Here is a 20,428-nt window from a genome sequence, read left to right on the forward strand (position 1 = left end):
ATGAGTCTGCCAGCTCACCTTCTTAATAATAATAATAATGATTTGCATCTGGCATAGGCAAAAGACCTGTGATCTTAATTGTGCGATGGATCAGCGTCCTGTCCAGAGAGGAACATATAGACAACAGAGAAACCGGCCCTGTGCTCCTTATGAAGTAAAATGGACTGACCAGTGATTGGTGTAATTGGAAAATTGTAACCAACAACCCAACGGACATCAATTGTTCTATATTAAATACATATAAATAAAAGTGTGTTTGGACAGGGATGGGAGAAACACTTACTTATATCGGTCTGTTCGTTTAAAATCTTGTTTGTTGTGAATGGGATCAAGAAAATCCACTTCAACGACTCCGACAACACCAACACCAAGTTCATTGGCCTGGAACAAAAAAAAGAGAATGTTGTATTTTATGAGGGATGGAGAGAAAGCGAGGTGAGGAGACTGTAAAGAAGCCTGGTTAATGTCAGCCCTTTAGGTCCTGTGCTCAAATACTGCTGACTGTTTGTGTGTAAATAATTACACATGCTTGACATTTCGCCAAGCATTCTAACAACCTTGCACCTCCCTGCCATTTCAATTAATATTGAAAATAACGAAGTGAAATTAATATTGAATAACGAAGTGAAATAACCATTATTATCAAGATGGTATTTGAGACGTATTTTTAACATGAAATTTAGATAGAAGCTTAAATTTAGCACTTTAAAACAGGAAGTTTCTATCATGGGACCAGAGGAGATCTCAGACAGGTTGGCACCAAAAGGGTTAAACAGTCACATAAGACTGCAAAAAGAAAGAGGATAACAGAAGCTTACCTGTCGCTGGTAACCAACTTTCTCATAGGCTTTGATCAATCGGTTCCGATGATACATCAACACACCATAATTTTCTGAATCAAACTCATTCTTGTTTGGACTGAAGCCGAACGTAAGCAGAATTGGTTTTGGCTGGAAGCAAAGCTAAGGAAACGGACAATTTCTTCATGTCGTAGTAAATAATAATGTAGATTCAATAAGGTGCATACCTCACAATAGGAATAAGTGGCCCAAGGGAAACACACAATGTCTTAACCCTTTAGCATTTAAACTGACCAATATCTGGCACAAATATCTACCAGTTTTAGGTTTAGGTTTTAAACTGGCGAGATCAGGCCTCTCACACGTACCCTACAATGTCATTCTAAGGATAAACAGTCATCTCATCAAAATCTTGAAGCTATGAGACGAGGCATGGATGATTCAAAACTGCGAATGAATAAACCTTGCATTTGACAGAATACTGAAGGGTATTTTGAAGTCACTGTCAGTAACACACACACACACACACGTACATACCTACATGTAAAAGGGTCATTTTTGGTCATTTTGAAAAGGATACAAGCCATGTAGGTCGATAGATGTCTGTTTCTGTTCTGGACAAACTCTTTGAAATTAATTTGGTTTGAACTTTTTTACCTCGAAGTATAATCTTCATCCTAGGTTTCAAATAGAGGATGGAACAGTATTCCTGAAAGTCAGAGAAGATGGAGTTAAAGAAACAGAACCAAAATTAACCAATTACTATAACAACAACAACAACCACAAGAATCACCACCATTTGATAGAGGGAAACTGAAAGAAGCCATTGTATATTATATATATATATATATATACATTTGTATGTGTATGTGTCTTTCTGTGTTTGCCTCTCAGAACCACTTGACAACCAGTGTTGGTGTGTTTATGTCTGTGTAACTTAGCAGTTTGGCATAAGTGATTGATGGAATAAGTACCAAGCTTAAAGAAGAAAAAATAAAAGAATAACTACTGGGGTTGATTTGTTTGACTAAAAATTCATCTAGGTGGTGCCCCAGCATGGCCACAGTCCAATGACTGAAACAAAGAAGACTGGAGAATGTAATTACATTTGCCCAGTCTCTGATGGAACATGTTCAGAATGAATATCGTCAGCGTCATCAAATGTCAGTTTTCCCATGTCGGTCTGGGATGGACAGTTTGACAGGATCCGACGAGCCAGAGGGGGACTACATCGAACTCCCTACATCTGCTTTGCCATGGGTCTAAGGCTGGAAATCCTTCCTCACTGCACTGTACCTGGGGTTAAACAGTCTTCTAACATAGCCCCCAGGTTGACCAATGCCATTTCGAAGAACTTTTTAATAGATGGAAGTCTGTTGTTGTGAATCATCCTTTGACATTTTCTATCCAAAAGGAGTTTTCCAACTCAGTATTTGCTAGTATTTATAGCTTTATGTGATGTGTCTCCAGATCCAATGTTCCAAAAAAGAACTGCTTTGCATCTTTCTAAAGTTTGTAAAATTCTTCTTTATATTTTATGTGGTGATGTAATATCAATTATGCAATTAACAGTTGTAAACTAAAGGAATAAACATCCGTGTTCTCACTTCACTTCTCTTATCTTATCTGATCAATCCACATATAGTGCTAGTGCCATGGAAAAAGCACTGGGTCCACTCTGTGGAGTGGTCGGTGTTAGGAAGGGCATCCAGTCATAAAATCCCTGCCAAAACAGACACAGTAACCTGGGGTAGATTTTCTACATTGCTGGCTCCTGTCAACCGTCCTACCCATGTATGCATGGAAGATGGATGTTAAAACAATGATGATATATATATATATATATAAATAATCATATATATATATAGTCAATTCAAATAAAAAAGTAAAAATTTACGGGTAACAAGATGTGCACAAGAAATGCGTTACTTGATGCTTGGCGAAAAGAGAGAGATTGACATTTTGAGCATAGCTCTTTGTGCAGAAAGGAAAAAGGGAAAAGTTCAAAGAAAGAAAAGAAATCACCAACAGCACGTGTGTAATTACATTGCTGAAGTGTGAGCCATCATCATCGTCATTGTTTAAGGTCCGCTCTATGCTAACATGGGCTGGAGGGTTTGACTGAGGACTGGCAAGCCAGAAGGCTATACCAGGCTCCAATCTGATTATGTATATATATATATATATACACACACACACACACATATATACATGCGTCTGGTGTATCTATGCGTGCGCATTCACTCACAATCAATGTACATGTATGTTGACATTCCTTGTTATCGTTACGACTGGTAGCTCTGCACTTTCAAAGTGCCAGTGGAATAAAGGAAACCCTTACTTGAAAAGCAGGTATGGTTTGGCAAAAAAGGAAAGCATCCAGTCATAACACCCTGCCCCATGTTGCCCTCTGTCCAAACTCATACCAACATGAATGATGAAAAAGATTTTAAAAAAATGTTGGAGGAAGAAGAGTAATCCATCTTACTCTAAGTGATCTACGGTACTCGGGTGAGTACTGGCTGAGAGGACGGTTGATAGAGGAGTAATCAAACTCGTGACTCTCTGGATTTCGGATGTCGGCAGAATCACTTTCGAAGTCCAGTTCGAGCTTGCCATCATTGCCCCTGAAACAAGGAAACAAGAAATAATACAATGGTATAACTATGTTCTTACTTGGAAGAACAAGACAACAAGAATCTGAGAGAGAGAGAGAGAGAGTTTTAAGTAGTAAAAATGATTGTCATGTGATAAAACTTATAGTTTGCATAAAATTTACAGATTACTGAAGAGTAGGGGTGGGGAAACTTTTTAGTGCAACGGTCAAAAATTTCCAAAGAAAAAGGTCCATGGGCAGATCACAAGTCCTAATTCTTACAGGTGTAAATCTTATACGTATATTTATAATTCAATATTCATTATTAATAAAGGTAAGTTTAATACATTAAATTAACGTGTAACATCTTCATTAATGCCGCCACTGAATTTAGGACTTATATTACTTATGAGGTATTCTATGTTTTTCAAAAGGTACCAATCCTAATGTTGGAGAAATCCTAACAATCAAGCACAGACCAAATTCAATTTTGGAAAATTCTACACTTGTAGAGTAATAAAGTAAAAAAACAAAAACTTTCTTACCTTTTCAAATTGTAGATAATAATTTTGGTTCCAGTTTTGAGCATTTCAAGAGTGCCAAGTTCCTCAAGTAAGCTGCTTTCTTTGCGAAATATAGAGTACTTGAGAATTGCTCTTAAGTTGTTTAAACTCCCTTGGTTGGCAGAGCGAGTTTCTAAGAGGAACAGATAAGGAAGCAGAGACACGGGAAAACCAGAAATACATACAAGTACGAACACAAAGGCAAGGGCTGAGGCAGATACAGGGACCGTCTGGTTGGATTCTTCTCTCAGGCCACACATTCCTAACAGTTCTACAAACAGATACCATTCTGTGGTGTTTTGGTAGAACAAAGAGAAATACACCTGAAGTCTGCTGGATAACACTCCAGGCTGAATGCTTTGTTTGAGTTTGCTCAAATCATCCAGGACCCCAACCATATTACTGCTAATGTCTTTAGATCTGGTGATTATGGATAATATTGATTTCAAATTTTGGCACAAGGCCAGCAAGTTCAGGGGAGGGGTTAAGTTGAATACACTGACCCCAGGGCCTGACTGGCACTTATTTTATCAACCCTGAAAGGATAAAAGGCAAAGTCAGCCTTGATTGAATTTAAACTGAGATCGTAAAGATGGAGGAAAGGCTGCCAAGCATCTTGCCTGGCAGGCGAAGGAGTCGGCCAACTTGCTGCCTTAACCATGGTTAAGAGATGAGAGATAAAATGTTAGAATTACAAAATGATACACTCCAAAATTTCAGGCAGTCCACCATCACCACCGCCAATACACACATTTTACAAATATACATCTTGCAAATTGGTGGTCTGGGGTTCAGTCTCAGCGCATGGCATCTTAGGCAAGTGTCTTGTACAATGGCTCTGGGCCAACCAGTGTTTTGCGAGTGAATTTAGTAAATGGAAACTGTGTGTGTATCTGTCCCACTCACCCATCCGTTTGGGAACTGGTGTTGGTTTGTTTACATCCCTGTGACTTAGTAGATCATCAAAAGAGGGTGACAATAAATACCAGAATTAAGAAAAAAAAAGAAACAAAAGTACTGCATTTGATTTTGTCTCACTAAACCATTCAAGGCAGTGCTCCAGCATGGCTGCAGTCCAATGATTGAAACAAGTAAAAGAAAAAAAAAAAAACGATTTTTATATAAGAGAGGATACTCTGAGGAAGTTTCCAGGTGACGATAGGGACAAGCACAGTCTCCTCCCGGACAGCTTCGAGGTATGATTGTGACAACATGCCGACACTCATACTGTTCAGATTTCGGGTAAAAACAAGAGCATCACGACCGAGACGCATGGAACCAGACTTGAAGCCGTTGCCATATTGCCCGATCGGTTTGTGTCCGCTAACGGCAACCTTTTCACAGAATCCAAAACTGGAAAAAACAACAATGAGATTTAAAAGAAGAAAAAAAAACATCACATGTTAGAGGAAATTTTAAAAGAATGCAATTAACAACAATACACTAATTACTTTTCAAATGGTTACTTAATCTAAATGTCTAAAACAAGATATCAATGCAATTTTAATTTTTCAGACACGCACAGGTGCAGGAGTGGCCGTAAGGTGAGATGCTTGCTTACCAATGATATGGTTCTGGGTTCCGTCCCACTGTGTGGCACCTTGGGCAAGTGTCTTCTACTATAGCCTTGGGCTGACCAAAGCCTTGTGAGTGGATTTGGTAGATGGAAACTGAAAGAAGCCCACTGTGAATTTGTGTCTTTCTGTCTGTATGTCCCTCACCACTACATGACAACCGGTGTTGGTGCCTTTATACCCCTGTAACTTAGCAGTTCAGCAAAAGGGTTCAACAGAATAACTACCAGGCTTTAAAATAAAATAAAAATGTCCTGGGGTCGATTCATTTGACTAAGAATTCGCTCCAGCATGGCCGCAGTCTTATGACTGGAACAAGATAAGTAAGAAGATGTCATTTGAAACGTTTGCTTTACAACCATATGTGGTTTATGCCCAATTCCATTGTGTGACCCTTTGGGTGCCTTTCACTATAGCCAGAAGTTAGCCAATGCTTTCCAACTAAAATATTGTTGTCATCATCATCCTCCTCACCATCACTTCACATCCATTTTCCAAAGCTTGCATGTGTCAGGGAGTATTTGCTGAGGCAGATCTTTTACAGCCAGATGTTCTTCCTGTTTCTAAGCAAGGTAATATTCCCCATGGTTACGGTTAGACATGTCTTTTTACGCAAGACTGGAAATGAATGACAATGTTTGTTTACAGCCAACGCATAATGTCATGGCAAGAGTCATCTTCTAACACCCACTTTTCCATGCTTCAATGGGTCAGACGGAGTTTGCTGAGGCAGATTTTCAGCAACTAGATGCCCTTCATGTTGCCAACCCTTATTTCCAAACATAACATTCCTCTTTGCTAGACAAAGGATATGGTCAGTATAGTAAATAATACTAGACACTAGTAGTACTTGTGGAAATTCAATGGCTATTTTGAAAATTCTAAGATGACTGGAAGTTTATACAGACCCATCAAATATCAGATTTGGGGGAATAAAAGACAAACAAACCAATTAGACCCCCACCCCCCAATTTCAGCTGTACATATTCGGGGGGGGGGGGATTGTTTTTGATGCACATGTGCAGCAAAAGTGCATTTTATATAACATCAGTTAAGGCATTAATTTCTGTTGAGATTGTATTTAAAAAAATCCTTAAATTAGTGGTTGCCAACCAGGGTCCATATAAGATTATTTTGTTAAACATTGGGTGTATTCTTTGACATTCTGGTCCCCACACAACACGAAAGCAATGTGAAATGAAGTATTTTGCTGAAGAACACAAAACGCTGTCTGACCTGGGGATCAGCCCGCCCCCTAACCACTAAGCCATGCACCTTGATCGTTACCTGTGCCGCTGGACTGGCTCCTGTGCAGGTGGCACATAAAAAGCACCATTTGAGTGTGGCTGTTGCCAGTACCACCTGACTGGCCCTCGTGCTGGTGGCATGTAAAAGCACCCACTACACTCTCGGAGTGGTTGGCGTTAGGAAGGGCATCCAACTGTAGAAACTCTGCCAGATCAGATTGGAGCCTGGTGCAGCCATCTGGTTCGCCAGGACTCAGTCGAATCGTCCAACCCATGCCAGCATGGAAAGTGGGCGTCAAACGATGATGATGATGATGTATATTTATTTATCTCAGGCAACCAAAGCAGAAAGAAATGAACAATCAAAAGAAATTCAGAGAAAGTAAAATATCTAAGCAGAAATTTCTGTTGGAATTTAGTAAAGAAAGACTGAGAGAGAGAGAGAGAGAGAGAGAGTAGAAGGGGAAAATGTGAAGCAATAGAGAGAGGGGGAGAGAGTGGTAGGAGAGGTTTACCTTAACATTCTAAGTAATTTCTCTGGATCCATTCCATTTCCATTATCCACAAATGTCAAACAGATTTTATTATTAAAGATTGTTTTGTCAATCCACAGCTGAGATGCGTTGACATCTGGATCATAGGCATTATCTGGAAACACGCAAAAAAAGGTGACGGCTGACAACGACTGATAATCTTACACCAAAAACTGAGTAGAGATCAAAATTACATGCAACAGAATTGGATTAAAATAGCCACCTGTGTATCATATAGAAAGACATCTCAAAAAAGGCAAATTTACTGTGGCATTTGTCCAGGGATAATATCTTTTATGAATGTGCTACATTTAAAAACTATATATATATATATGAATAAATAAAACATAAGCATATATACATACATATATGTACGTACCTACCTCTACATGTATATATACATGCATATATGGGTACAGGACACCGAAAAAACGTCGAACACAATGAGAAACGAAAACATAAACACAAAACCAAGGAAATGGACATTTTTTTAAACAACGAAAAAATAGAGTACAGGACATACAAAACAAGGAAAATTCCCCTTCTTCAGTCGCCTTAGATTCATCTACTCCACGTTTTGAAGGTCAAGGCAATACATGACTTCAATGAAAATTTCCTTCCCACGAAAATCAAATTAAATAAAATTTGAGATTTTTTTGCGGAGGGGCAAAAATGGTAACAAAAACAGGACAGTAACGACAGTACAAAATATAAACAGTAAAGGACAGGACACAGAGAATAACAGTAACACAAACAAATATATATATATACACACATATATATAGGATCAGACTGGATCCTGGCACAGCCTCCCAGCGTGCCAGCCAAGTCAAACCCATACCAGCATGGACAATGGACATTAAATGATGATGATTGGATGATTTTAAAAATAAAATGTAAGTGACCTTGAAAGAAAATAAAGTAAATGCATGCTGGACTGAAAATTTAGATTCAAACTCATATTCCGTATGCGACAACATTCCAATGTATGCACGGAAGATTGGAATACCATTTATACTGCAAAAAAGAATTCTGAAAGATTTTCACATTGGACATTCAGGAATGTTGCACAAGAAAGCACTTATGAGAAACTATGTGTATTGGCCAAAGACGGATAAAAATATGGAAAATCTCATAAGATCCTGCAGAGGCTGTGCTCTGAAAATGAAATCATCTACTATAAGATATTAACTGTGGCCAACGACTGAGACATGGTGGCCCAGGTTTCACATAGATTTCTTGTGAATAGCTACACAAAATGGCCAGAAGTATGTAAATGTAGACTTCCTACATCCTCTGCAGCATTTGATTTCTTCCATGACACATTTGCTCGATATGGTATACCAGATACCATTGTATCCGATAATGGAACACAGAGATTTCTGTCAGATGTTCCAAATTGATCATAAAACCATGCCACCATTATCACCCACGGTCAAATGGTCAGGCAGAATGGCCTGTGGACACGTTCAAGAGGGTATTAAGAAAAGCAAACAACAGAAAGATTGATGACCTGGCATTAATAAAATTTCTAAGGTGGCACGTAAAAAGCACCATCCGAACGTGGCCGATGCCAGTGCCGCCTTGACTGGCTTCCATGCCCGTGGCACGTAAAAAGCACCAACCAATTGTGGCCATTTCCAGCCTCCCCTGTGCCGGTGGCACGTAAAAAGTACCCACTACACTCTTTGAGTAGTTGGTGTTAGGAAGGGCATCCAGCTGTAGAAACACAGCCAGATCAGACTGGAGCCTGGTGCAGCCTCCTAGCTTCCCAGACGCCCGGTCAACCATCCAACCCATGCTAGGATGGAAAATGGACGTTAAACGATGATGATGATGTATAGAGTTACCCCAAACCCAAATGCACCATCAGGCAAATTCCCAGCCAAACTAATGTTCACGAGAAAGATGAAGTTGATATTCAACAAACTGCTATCAAGCAGAGAAAAAAACCCAAAAACTTGGAATAACAACAATGACTAAAGCATGAGACTGAAAAATTTCGAAAGTAGGTAAAAAAGTGCTTTTTAAAGCATACAGATGTGGAAACCAATCATGGGAGGACGGTATTATTTGTAATAGAATTGGTAAAAAAGGCAAAAGGACAAGGGTTCGATTTCAAAAGATATGAAAACCAGTTGAGAAAAAGATACACTGGGGATAATAAAAGAATTGAAGAACCGATGGATTTTAGGTCCCCTATGTTTGAAAGTACCATTATCAGGTAAAAGTGACACACCTGTTGAGGGTAATACGAGAGATTTCCAGAGCCTTTAATGGTTGACCCAGAAAAGAAAAAGTATTGAACCCCATTCAGAGTTGATTTTTGTTTTTTAAAAACAGGGGAGATGTGGGGGAGAAATTTAAGAAAAAAAATGTGTACACCCACACTCTCTGAAAAGTGTGTAGCTTAAAAGGAGAGTTGTTGTGGAGTGAAGTGGCACCTCTATACCTGACCGTCAGTGGACTGGATGAGTCTTATAAACTGATGAGCCAGTAGACAGGTGAGGTCAAACTGTGAGAACGTTAGTCTCGTTATTGTGCAAACGGTTATAATAAGATAACCATTTCACAGGATTGGCCATGTTATAAATAGCTTGCTTACTAGCCACATGGTTCTGGGTTCAGTCCCACTGCGTGGCACCTTCTTCTACTATAGCCTTGGGCTGACCAAAGCCTTGTGAATGGATTTGGTAGCTGGAAACCGAAAGACGCCTGTTGTATGTGTGGGTGTGTATGTATGTATATATATATATATGTGTGTGTGTTTTTGTCATCCCCCTCAACAATGCTTGTGTGTTTATGTCCCCGTAACTTAGCAGTTTGGCAAAAGAGAACCGATAGAATAAGTCCTGGGGTCAATTTGTTCGACTAAAGGCAGTGCTCCAGCATGGCCACTGTCAAATGACTGAAACAAATAAAAGAATAACTCGTTACATTGCTTGTTGTTATACTGTTATATATGGTACTGTGATGTTGTTACACACACACACACACCATATATCGTCACTGACGATATAACATTTATATACATACATCATCATCATTTAACGTCCACTTTCCATGCTAGCATGGGTTGGACGGTTCAACTGGGGTCTGGGAAACCCGAAGGCTGCACCAGGCCCAGTCAGATCTGGCAGTGTTTCTACAGCTGGATGCCCTGCCTAACGCCAACCACTCCATGAGTGTAGTGGGTGCTTTTTACATGCCAACCGCACAGGTGCCAGACGGAGCTGGCAAACGGCCACGCTTGGATGGTGCTTTTTACGTGTCATTGGCATGGAGGCCAGGCGATGCGGCACTGGCTACGGCCACGTTCGGATGGTCCTCTTATGTGCCAGTGACACTGGTACCACAACTATAAATTCCATATACATATATATTCTTTTTATTTTTATTTGTTTCACTCCTTTCACTGCGGCCATGCAGGAACATCGCCTTTAGCTGTATGCAACAATAACATCAGTCACTGGTAAAGAATCTGGCAAGTGCCTATTTCGTGTGGTGGCAACATCTCGGTATTTTCTCAGCACACTTGTATATACACACACACAGACGCAAGGCCTAAAGTGGAGAGGTCTCAGAGTAAACTTAACTAAGACTAATGTTTTAATTAACAGTAAAGAAAAAAGGATTCTACAACTACCTGGGAAATACCTGTGCACAATATGACCGAAACAAGTGTGGCCAAATGGACACTGAAATGATCACACACATACGTCCATCAACATTATTCAAATTAGCCAAGGCCCTTAGCATTCTTTACTCATTTTGCATATAGCTAGGTTCTATCTGCTGGAATCAAAGTAAGACAGCTGATGTGCTGATGATGTCTGTTAAGACAGAAACAAGCAGTATATCTTTTTCATAAAGTCATATCTTCTTGTCTTGAGACAGCATTCACCTGGGATGGGATGAGCTTGCTTTATTCATCCTCAATGCTGCATCTCTCACAAACACCGACCAGACCTGGCGATTTGAGGCTAACAACCACGTGATCTTCAACCACTCCCTATTCCAGCGGCGAACGCCGTAGATATGGGGGCCTAGGTTGGGTTCCAGATCAGCCTTGACTGTTATCAGCCAGGTTTTTCATTGTCCACCACATCGCTTTTGCCAACCCTGAAGGGGAGCTGGGGCAATTGCTTCGTAGATGAATTCTCCTGCTTGATGACGGAGGGCATGACCCAACCAATGCAGACGTCATATCAATTCCAGGGAATCCTAATCCCTGAGATCATCTTTATTTCTCATTCAAAGACCATCACTTCTGCTACCAAGTGTTTGTTCACCTCTCACAGTGAAAAATCAATTCAGTAATTGGCAAATTAACCTTCGATTGCCAAGTAACGAGATCCGATTGCTGCTAATTTGTTTAACACTGACGTTTCATCATCATCATCATCATCCTCGTTTAACGTCCGTTTTCCATGCTGGCATGGGTTGGACGGTTCGACCGGGGTCTGGAAGCCAGAAGGTTGCACCAGGCTCTGATCTGATCTGGCAGTGTTTCTACGGCTGGATGCCCTTCCTAACACCAACCACTCCGAGAGTGTAGTGGGTGCTTTTTACGTGCCAGTCAGGCTGGCAACAGCCACGATTGGTTGGTGCTTTTTACATGCCACCGGCACAGAAGCCAGTCAAGGCGGCGCCCAAAACATAAATTAGCTGTAATTAGAATTGGCAAATTTCAAGTTCTTCATAATGCAACGAAGTGTTTAGGAGAGAAATCTGACTTACCGATGAGCTCAGCCATCGCACTGAACGTCCATGTGTGACTCGTTGAGTTGGCTTGCAAAAACGAGGGGCTCACCTGTCAACAACAACAACAAGTAAATACGAGAAAGCAAAACAATGCAAAAGAATTGAGAGAAAGAAAAAAAGAAGTAAAACATGCAAAAAAAAAAACCTAGCATGGGGTCACTCGACAACACATTCCAACCTGAACTCCCCACCCCCACCTGCTGCACCCTCTCCATTTTGTTTTTACTGCTACGACAGTGTTCTTTGCTCCTTCAAGCTGATTAGTCTCATATTGACTCCTGATGTCACCCCTAACCCTAATCTATCTTTCAAACTCCTGCATGCAACCCAGTGTGGAATCTTTTCTCCCCAGAACATTCGACCCCTTTAATTTCTTTCTTGTTCATGTTTTTTCTGGATAGTTATTAAAGAAGAACATCAACTCCATTGCTCACCCCAGGCCTTAGACGGCCTGCCATCAGCTGTATGCACAAGAAGTAGCATTTATCAAGCAGGCCAAAGGTTAAAGGCATTCCAGCACTGGCCATTCCATCTATTCCTTCTTTTATATTGCTACAGAAAGTAAGGCATAATTTGAGGCTAACATGGTTGTTATTTCTAGAACGTCAGGGGCTCAAACAGAGGTTCCCCTTGACCCCTTGATCAGCTTCACTTGTCATACTGGCCTTGATATTCAACAACAACAACAACTTCACATTTTTGGCCCCTTTGCACAAAGAGACTGAGTGCTGAGCTCCTGGAAAGGATATTGATTTACTGTTGACATTTCGGTTCCTTGAATCCTACTTTCACTTTAGGCTATAACCCTTCACAGCATCTGAGGGAGAGAAGTTCCATCTTTCATACTCATGTCAGAGAAATTAGATGACCAATATTTTCATTTCATTTGATTTCCCTTAATTCATTCACACTTAATCCTATTCACTACATTCATTTTTTCTCTTTTTTTTTGTTCATATCAGGCAATTTTGTTGTAATCGACAATGTAAAATTAACTGATGTAACTGACTATTATTAGTGTTTAGGGTCCACCTGGATAACTTTACATATAACAGATGAAAAATAGCCCCCATTGAGGGAAAAAAAGACATTGACAATAAAAAAAAAGGAAGAGAGAGAGAGAAGTAGTAAAAAGGGGAAAGATGAAGAAGTGACAAAAACACAGCATCGATGAAAGATTGGTGAAACACAATCACCCCAGAAGTGAATGACAGTGACTGATATCAATATTTCATAACCACGAAATATTGATATCTGTCAGTCATTCACTTGTGGGGCAATTTGCGCACACGGCCGACTGTGAACCAACAAACTGCATCTGACCCATTGAATATTGTGTAAGTTGGCTGTCGGAAGAATCAAGAATGAAGAAAATTATCTGCTTTGATTGGTGCAGGGAAGACTTGCTTTCGGACTGAGCCTGCTTCAAACTATCTAAGGATGAAGATGCATACATATTCTTTAGAGCCATGAAGATGTAGGGCAAAGTGCTATGAAATGATGTTCAGATATTGAGCTTCAGGGAAGAGATGACAAGGGACCGAGACTTGTGGCAGTTTGCTATGGTGAAGAAGGCACAAGCTAAGTAAAATAGGGGCTATATAGGAATACCCTTTATGGCCATGCACCCACCGCAGTCAAAACACCCCTAAAACCCATGTGATGTGGGAGTGTATATTAAAACCTTTTTTTTACCTGAAAACAATACCCCCCCCCCCGTTTTTGTCAGCTTAACAAACTTTCACACATGAATGGAAACATGTTCCTCTCTCCATTACTTAACCGAGAATCTAGTCGAGGAACGCTTTCTATGTCCAGATACCGTTCCTGTCACCAATCTTTACCAGTTCCCAGGCAAGGTGATATGTCCCCATGACCAAACATGTTTACATCAAAGTTTTCACACAAAACAGAAATGCTAATACACACACACGACAGGCTTCTTTCAGTTTCCATCTACGAAATCTACTCATAAAACTTTGGTCAGCTCAAAGCTATAGTAGAAGCAGCAAAATACACTTGCCCATGGTGCCTGCCACAGAGTGGGACTGAACCCAAAACCATGTGGTTGGGAAGCAGACTTCTTACCGCACAGCCTTGCCAACACCTTACATACAGAACTAAATCTTGACACACATATTTTGATATGGCTGCTGTGTACGTCCTCCAGCAGAACATGATACCTAGTGGTATTTCTTCCAGCTCTTTGCATTCCGAGTTCAAATCCTGTCATGGCCTACTTGTGCAATAGACTTAATCCATCACCTGGTACCATGTGGAGCCCTTTCAGCACACTCCACCCTGTTGCAAGCAGTCAAGCCTCAGGGTTGGGAATACCTCCCTTCCAGTGGTCTTGGAGGTCCCACAAATAGTTGTGGGAACTAACTTCTCTCTTGATTTAACAGAAAAAAAAAGAGGTATGCAATTAGATACCCACATGGCTGTGTGGTTAAGAAGCTTGCTTTAAAGTCATGTGGTTGTTGGTTCAGTTCCAGTGCACAGCACTTTGGGACCAGTGCCTTCTGCTACAGCCTTGAGTGAATTTGGTAGATGAAAGCAACAGAAGCGTGTCATGTGTGTGCGTGTATGGGTGCTACTTTAGCATGCAGTCTATTGCAGCATCCATAATCAATGCCAGTGCTTCTCAACCATTTTTTTTTACCTATGGACCCCTTTAATTCCTATTTTACTCAGATGCAACCCTCTAGCAATTCCATTATATTTTTCATAATTAAATATTAGCAATTGTATAAAAACAGAAATTGTTAAAATATTTTGTGCATTGTAGAAGAAAAACCAATTTATCACTCATAAATTTAAACAAAATCATCAATGGGCCCCACCAAGGGTCATGTGAACCCCCAAGGGCTATGTGGACCCCCAGTTGAGAACCCCTGGTCTACAATGAGATGACATGATCTGGGTTAGGATTAATTTGTTTAGCGTTAGATAACACCTATATGTGTGTGTGGGGGGGTGCCTTTGATTTTGGACCCACCCTCCATCAGCTTGACAAGCGGTGTTGGTTTGTTTACGTCCCCTTAGCGGTTCGGCAAAAGGAAAAAATAATCGAAAGAGATCATAAGCACTGTTCGACTAAACCCTTCAAGGCGGTGCACCAGTATGGCCGGAGTTCAATAACTGAAACAAGTAAAAGATAAATAAAAAAATTTAGCAGGGAAATGGCAGATAACCATTTGTGTCGTCGACTACAGTTGATGGTGCTTGCTATTTACTTTTGATATTTGTTCTATGGAATATAATAAAAGTTAAACTGCCAACGGGATTCGAACCCACAGAGTGTAAATACGGAACTAGATACAACAGAACTCCATGCTGTTGTTGTTTAACCCTGAGTCAGCGATGACTGAGTACAACCAGTACCAAAAGCATTCCAACTGTGATCATTTTATCTTTCATTCAGACTAAGGTGTCCTTCTTGGCTGGAATTTCTCGCAGATCAAGCTTCCAGGTAGAAGATTCTCTGACACAGAACCTCGTGTATTTCCCTAAATGGCATTTGAACATCCAAGAACAACAAAAGACTGGTTACACGAACAGCTAGAAACAACAGCCAAAGCTCGTTTCACTCACACGTTAATCTAGTTCTAGATATACATGTTACTAGAAAAGACGAAAAGCAACATGAGATTCGTCACGGGTGGAATGCAGTTCATAGCAAAAGCCTGACCTGGGGCTAAACAGCAAGGTAGCCGGTACCTGGTCGATCGATGTTCTGCAAACAGCAACCGAATGATTCTCAAAGCACAACCTTTAAAAAAAGGCAAGGGCCTGGAAAAACCGTTTTCAGTTCATAGGTGTGTTTTATCGGGACTGACCAGACAAGATAACGAAATGGCGGGATAAGTTTGCGATCGTTGATAACTAAATAACCACTGCCAGCCAGGGTGGTTGCACTGATTGGAAATGCACCCAAAAGGGGCACCAATTATTTAATCCTTTCACTTACACACACACACACATTTATTAAGGGATTTTTAAATACACACGTGTGTTTATATACTTGAATCGAAGGGGAAAAGTTACAAGAGAAATATACATCACCGATTATTTTTATCGAGTTCATTATTTGATAAAAATTTTGGAAGGAAAACGTGACCCCCCCCCCTCGGCATAATATATAAAGTCTTTAATTCCATTTTATAAATTGTATTGCCATTACGTGCAAAATCATTTACGAAACGATTTAATTCCGAGAAATCTTTCGGGAGAGACAAATACTTTCACTTTTCATACATTTCCCCGAAAGACTGTCTTTCGGTACTTTAAACTATTATTTATGGCATTAAAAGGAAATGTGAGTTGCCATTCTGTAACTTTTCCCTCGCCAAAATTTTGTCTCGGTTAATTTATCCTCGATATCGAAACACTTCCGAGAAAAGTCCAAGTTCTTGGAAGCTTGACCACCCCTAACAAAAAGCGGTGCAATCAAGACAACATCATTTAATGTCCATCTCTCTACAAAAGACACGAACGTGTGGTTCAATAGAGATTTGGCTGTTATTTCTAGCAGATCGTCATTAATGAGCCAGATAGGGGAAAAAAGTTTAATTATCAGGCAATAATGAAAGGTGACAGAAGTTCTTATTAAAAAATCAAAACAGTGTTTTGATTTTTTACCCCACACCCCGCGACAAAAATATAAAATATTTATTTAAAATATATTTTAAATGAAAGAAAATATTCAAATTAAATTTTGGAAAAACGAAGAACAAAGATTGGAAGCCACCCGAGAATACATTCAATTCATTACAAATACCCTCAATCGATAGACAAGATTTGAAGAATTCGACCAATTCCTCCATCTATTTCGCTCAGTCTACCTCACATGGTCGCTCGACCCGCTAGAAATAGAAGCTAAATTCCGCCAAAACACACATTATTGCCTTGAAATGGGTGGGGGAAAGAAAAAAGAAAAAAAGGGCAGATTTGATAATAAAGTTTCAGATAGTCCCTAAAGAAATAGAGAAATTAATTAATCCTAGGTTTTTGCCCCTACAAGGGTTTGAAACAAGCAAAACTCCATCAAAACATAATTGTCTTGAAATGGGATTAAAAAAGAAACTGAAAGAAAAAAAAGGACATTTGTTAAGGAAGTTTTAGACACTCCCTAAAAGGAATTGGCTAATTAATCTTAGGTGTTGCTCCTGCAAGGATTTGACCTGGGGCCAAATAATAACCTTTACTTGTAGTAGACAGCACCTAACGGTAGTTCACTACTAGAACCAGTTAATAAATATTACTCTAACAGAAGAACACGTAACCAAAGAGAGAGAGAGAGAGAGAGAGAGAGAAAGAATGAAGGAAGCTGACAAATATTTTCGGGGAAATTGTTCTCGAAATGAAAGACAGACTTGAGATAATAATAAAAATAATAATAATAGTTCCTGGAAAAAACAACATCGAATTCCTATCGTGAGGTTTCGATATTCACCTCTTTTGTTTTTTCGAAGAATACCGATGTAATTAAAAACTGGGGAACTAAAATCATTGACCAACTGGAAATTTTGTGTAAATGTAGAGAATTATAAAAGAATTATAATTGATTAAAATCAGTTTCATAATTGTTAAAATCGAGGTTTGTCTTCGAGGAATGCGAACCTGGCCCACGGTGGGCATTTATTTCATTAACCCTCAGGTTGACCTCGATCGAGCATTACCAAATTCTGTGTTATCAATATCCGAAGCTTTACCAATCCATCGATTCGGTACCTTTAAAGTTGTTTAGTCCCAAGTCAGCCATGATTGAGTAGGCAATATGATGAAAAGCTTTCCAGCCCTGACTACCCACCCTCGCTTTTGGTATAGAACAGGAATTACATTGTCCAGCGTTTCCCACTTTTTCGGACAGCGGATACCCTTGAGGGTAAAATTTTCGATTTTACCAATTTGAGGGGGATTTAACTGCTGTTTCTAACAAGACCAGCATCAACAGAGGCTCTTTCTTTGGCTCTGCTACATTTTACATAAAATCTATAAGAATTTCAACTTTGAAACAGCGAAGAACCTCAGCCGTTTTGTGCCATTCCAGTGCATTTAGAACAATCACTTGGCCGAATATTTTAGGAAAATAAGCAAAAATGTCCGAAAAGTGTCGGCAAAGGTTTCTATGGAGGGACGCGGAGGTATTTTACGAGGAAGGAACCTTATCATGGCTTGGATCAGAAGAGGAAAGATAACGCTCGTGGTGGTGGTGGTCATTTTGAAAGCGCCTCCCCAGGATTGGTCAAGGGACATTTATTCTCTCAGACCGGCAACTTTAAACAATACTTGAGAGCGGTCATTAGGAATAAGGAGAAGAATCAGGTACTACTTTAGAACAGTGGTCCCGGTGCGCGCACTCGCGTAGTCCCGCATCCGCGCCAGCTAGTCGTGACTAGTCGATCCTTACTTTGTGTTTTATTTTGTTTTAAAAAAAATTATATATTTTGTGTTTTATTTACTTTGTTAGGTAGTCGTTGTAGGGATCGAGTAGGGACGAGTTCTCAAGTAGGACCCAAGACCACAACAGAAGAACCCACAAATTCAATATAAAAGAAAAGGCAACTTTTATTATTCTTTCGATTATTTCTTTCTTCTCTCTTTCTCTGTCAGTCATTGTGAAAAAAAATCTGTGAGATGCGTGGAATTGGTTTAGAGAGAGACGAGAAGGAATCGGGGATAAAAAGTTGGCAGCGATCATGTCGCGAGAAGTTTGATGCAGTTTAGATATTTATTGATGTTTTAAGTTTTGGGATGAAAAAAGAATTTTTTTCCTTTCTTTCTTTCTCGGTACCAAAATATAAACAAAAAAAATAATAATAATTCAGAGGATAACAAAGAAAGGAAAATATGAAAACAAACTAATAATAATCGGTGTGGTCAGTGAAATTTGGGGGGTAAAGAGACTGGACGGTGGGGTGTAGGGGTCCTTTATAGGGGCGCAAGGGTGTTGGATGCGGTGGGGAGTGATTTTATGTTGATGGTTTGAGGATGGAGGGTCAGGGATAAAATATATTGAGAGAGAGAAAGAAAAAAACACGTTTCGTAAAGCGAGAAAAAATATAAATATGCAGATATGTGCGTGTGTGTGTATATATAAACACACGCATATATAGCCATGTACACATGTATATTAGTCATGTACACATGTATATATACGCACACAGTCATGTACACATGTATATAAACACACGCATATATAGCCATGTACACATGTATATATACACACACAGTCATATACACACGTATATATAGCCATGTACATAAGCATATATAATTATATATATATATGTATAAATGTATTTACTAATTTCAGTCCGCTGGACTGCGATTGCATACAGAAAAACACACAGAAAAACACGACCATGTTTACAAAAACGCATTGAATAGGTGGTCGGTATATTAATTAATTAATTAATTAATAAACAATCAAGAGATAAATGATAGGAAAGGCTACAAACTTTGCTCAGCTGAATCCCCTGAGTCGAAGCCATCTTCGTCCGTTGCCTACCAAATGCTTTATTGTTGCTCTCCACTACTTTTCCTTCCTCAACACTGAAGAGTTACACACCTTGCTAACAACATTTTCCTCTTCTTTTTTTTTTTTGTATTGCTTATATTTCTTTTTTATTTTTATGTTTCTTTTTATTTTTCTCACACAACGCGACTTCCGCTCTCCAACATCATTCACTACAAAAACATCTTTCCTCCTCCTCCTCCCCTTCCTGTGCCCCCTTTCACATCCCCCTTTTTCCCGTTCCCCCCTCTCTCCTTCTTACCTGCCGTTCCTCCTCCTCCTCCTACTACAACTCCTCGCACTCCCCTTCCTCTGCCCATCCCTCGTTCTTCCCTTCATCCTCCTGTTTCCCGCCTCTACCTTCCTCCTCCCATTTCTCTTGCTCTCTCTCTCTCTCACTCTCTGCCCATCCTCTACCTATTCCTCGTTTTCCCCTTTCTATTTCTGTCTCGGCTCCCCTTCCCCTACATTCTACTTTGATTCGCCCTCATCCCCTTCCTCCTTTATATACATATACATATATATACATATAAATATACATATACATACATAGACATACATACACAGGACGCCATCTTTATATTTACTCCTAGTCATTTTCTACCATTCCTCCTCCTCCTTCCTTTCTTCTTCCTCTTTCGCCTCGTTATTCATCGTCAACGCTCTCCTCCTACTCCTACTTACTCTACACTTATACCTCTATCTTCTCCCCCTCGTTGCTGCTCATCTCACTCACCGTCAGCAGGCAGCGTTTTGCTGTTCTCACAGTTTTTTCAAATACCACTCACACAACGAGAGAGTCTTTTCCCTTTTCGCACTAGCATTGTTCTCC

The 20,428-nt window shown here is 39.9% G+C and overlaps 1 protein-coding gene across 4 annotated transcripts in view; it reads right to left on the reverse strand.

Annotated features, from left to right (window-relative positions):
• Positions 1-19,773, reverse strand: part of LOC115223954 (MORC family CW-type zinc finger protein 3) — a 35,531-nt gene extending 15,758 nt beyond the window's left edge. For 2 of the 4 annotated variants that reach the window (XM_029794703.2, XM_036513111.1), the window contains exons 1-9: positions 19,541-19,773; positions 12,054-12,126; positions 7,296-7,428; positions 5,095-5,312; positions 3,942-4,092; positions 3,289-3,427; positions 1,381-1,509; positions 819-950; positions 284-381 (exon numbers count right to left, since the gene is read on the reverse strand). In XM_029794703.2, coding sequence (XP_029650563.1) covers positions 284-381; positions 819-950; positions 1,381-1,509; positions 3,289-3,427; positions 3,942-4,092; positions 5,095-5,312; positions 7,296-7,428; positions 12,054-12,126; positions 19,541-19,573 — 1,106 coding nt within the window. In that variant the 5' untranslated portion in view covers positions 19,574-19,773. The remainder of the gene's footprint in view (positions 1-283; positions 382-818; positions 951-1,380; positions 1,510-3,288; positions 3,428-3,941; positions 4,093-5,094; positions 5,313-7,295; positions 7,429-12,053; positions 12,127-19,540) is intronic. The other 2 variants (XM_029794705.2, XM_029794704.2) reach the window with 1 other exon arrangement.
• Between the last annotated feature and the right edge of the window lie 655 nt (positions 19,774-20,428).

The sequence above is a fragment of the Octopus sinensis genome, linkage group LG24 (assembly GCF_006345805.1).
Source record: "Octopus sinensis linkage group LG24, ASM634580v1, whole genome shotgun sequence".
Taxonomy (NCBI): Eukaryota; Metazoa; Mollusca; class Cephalopoda; order Octopoda; family Octopodidae; genus Octopus; species Octopus sinensis.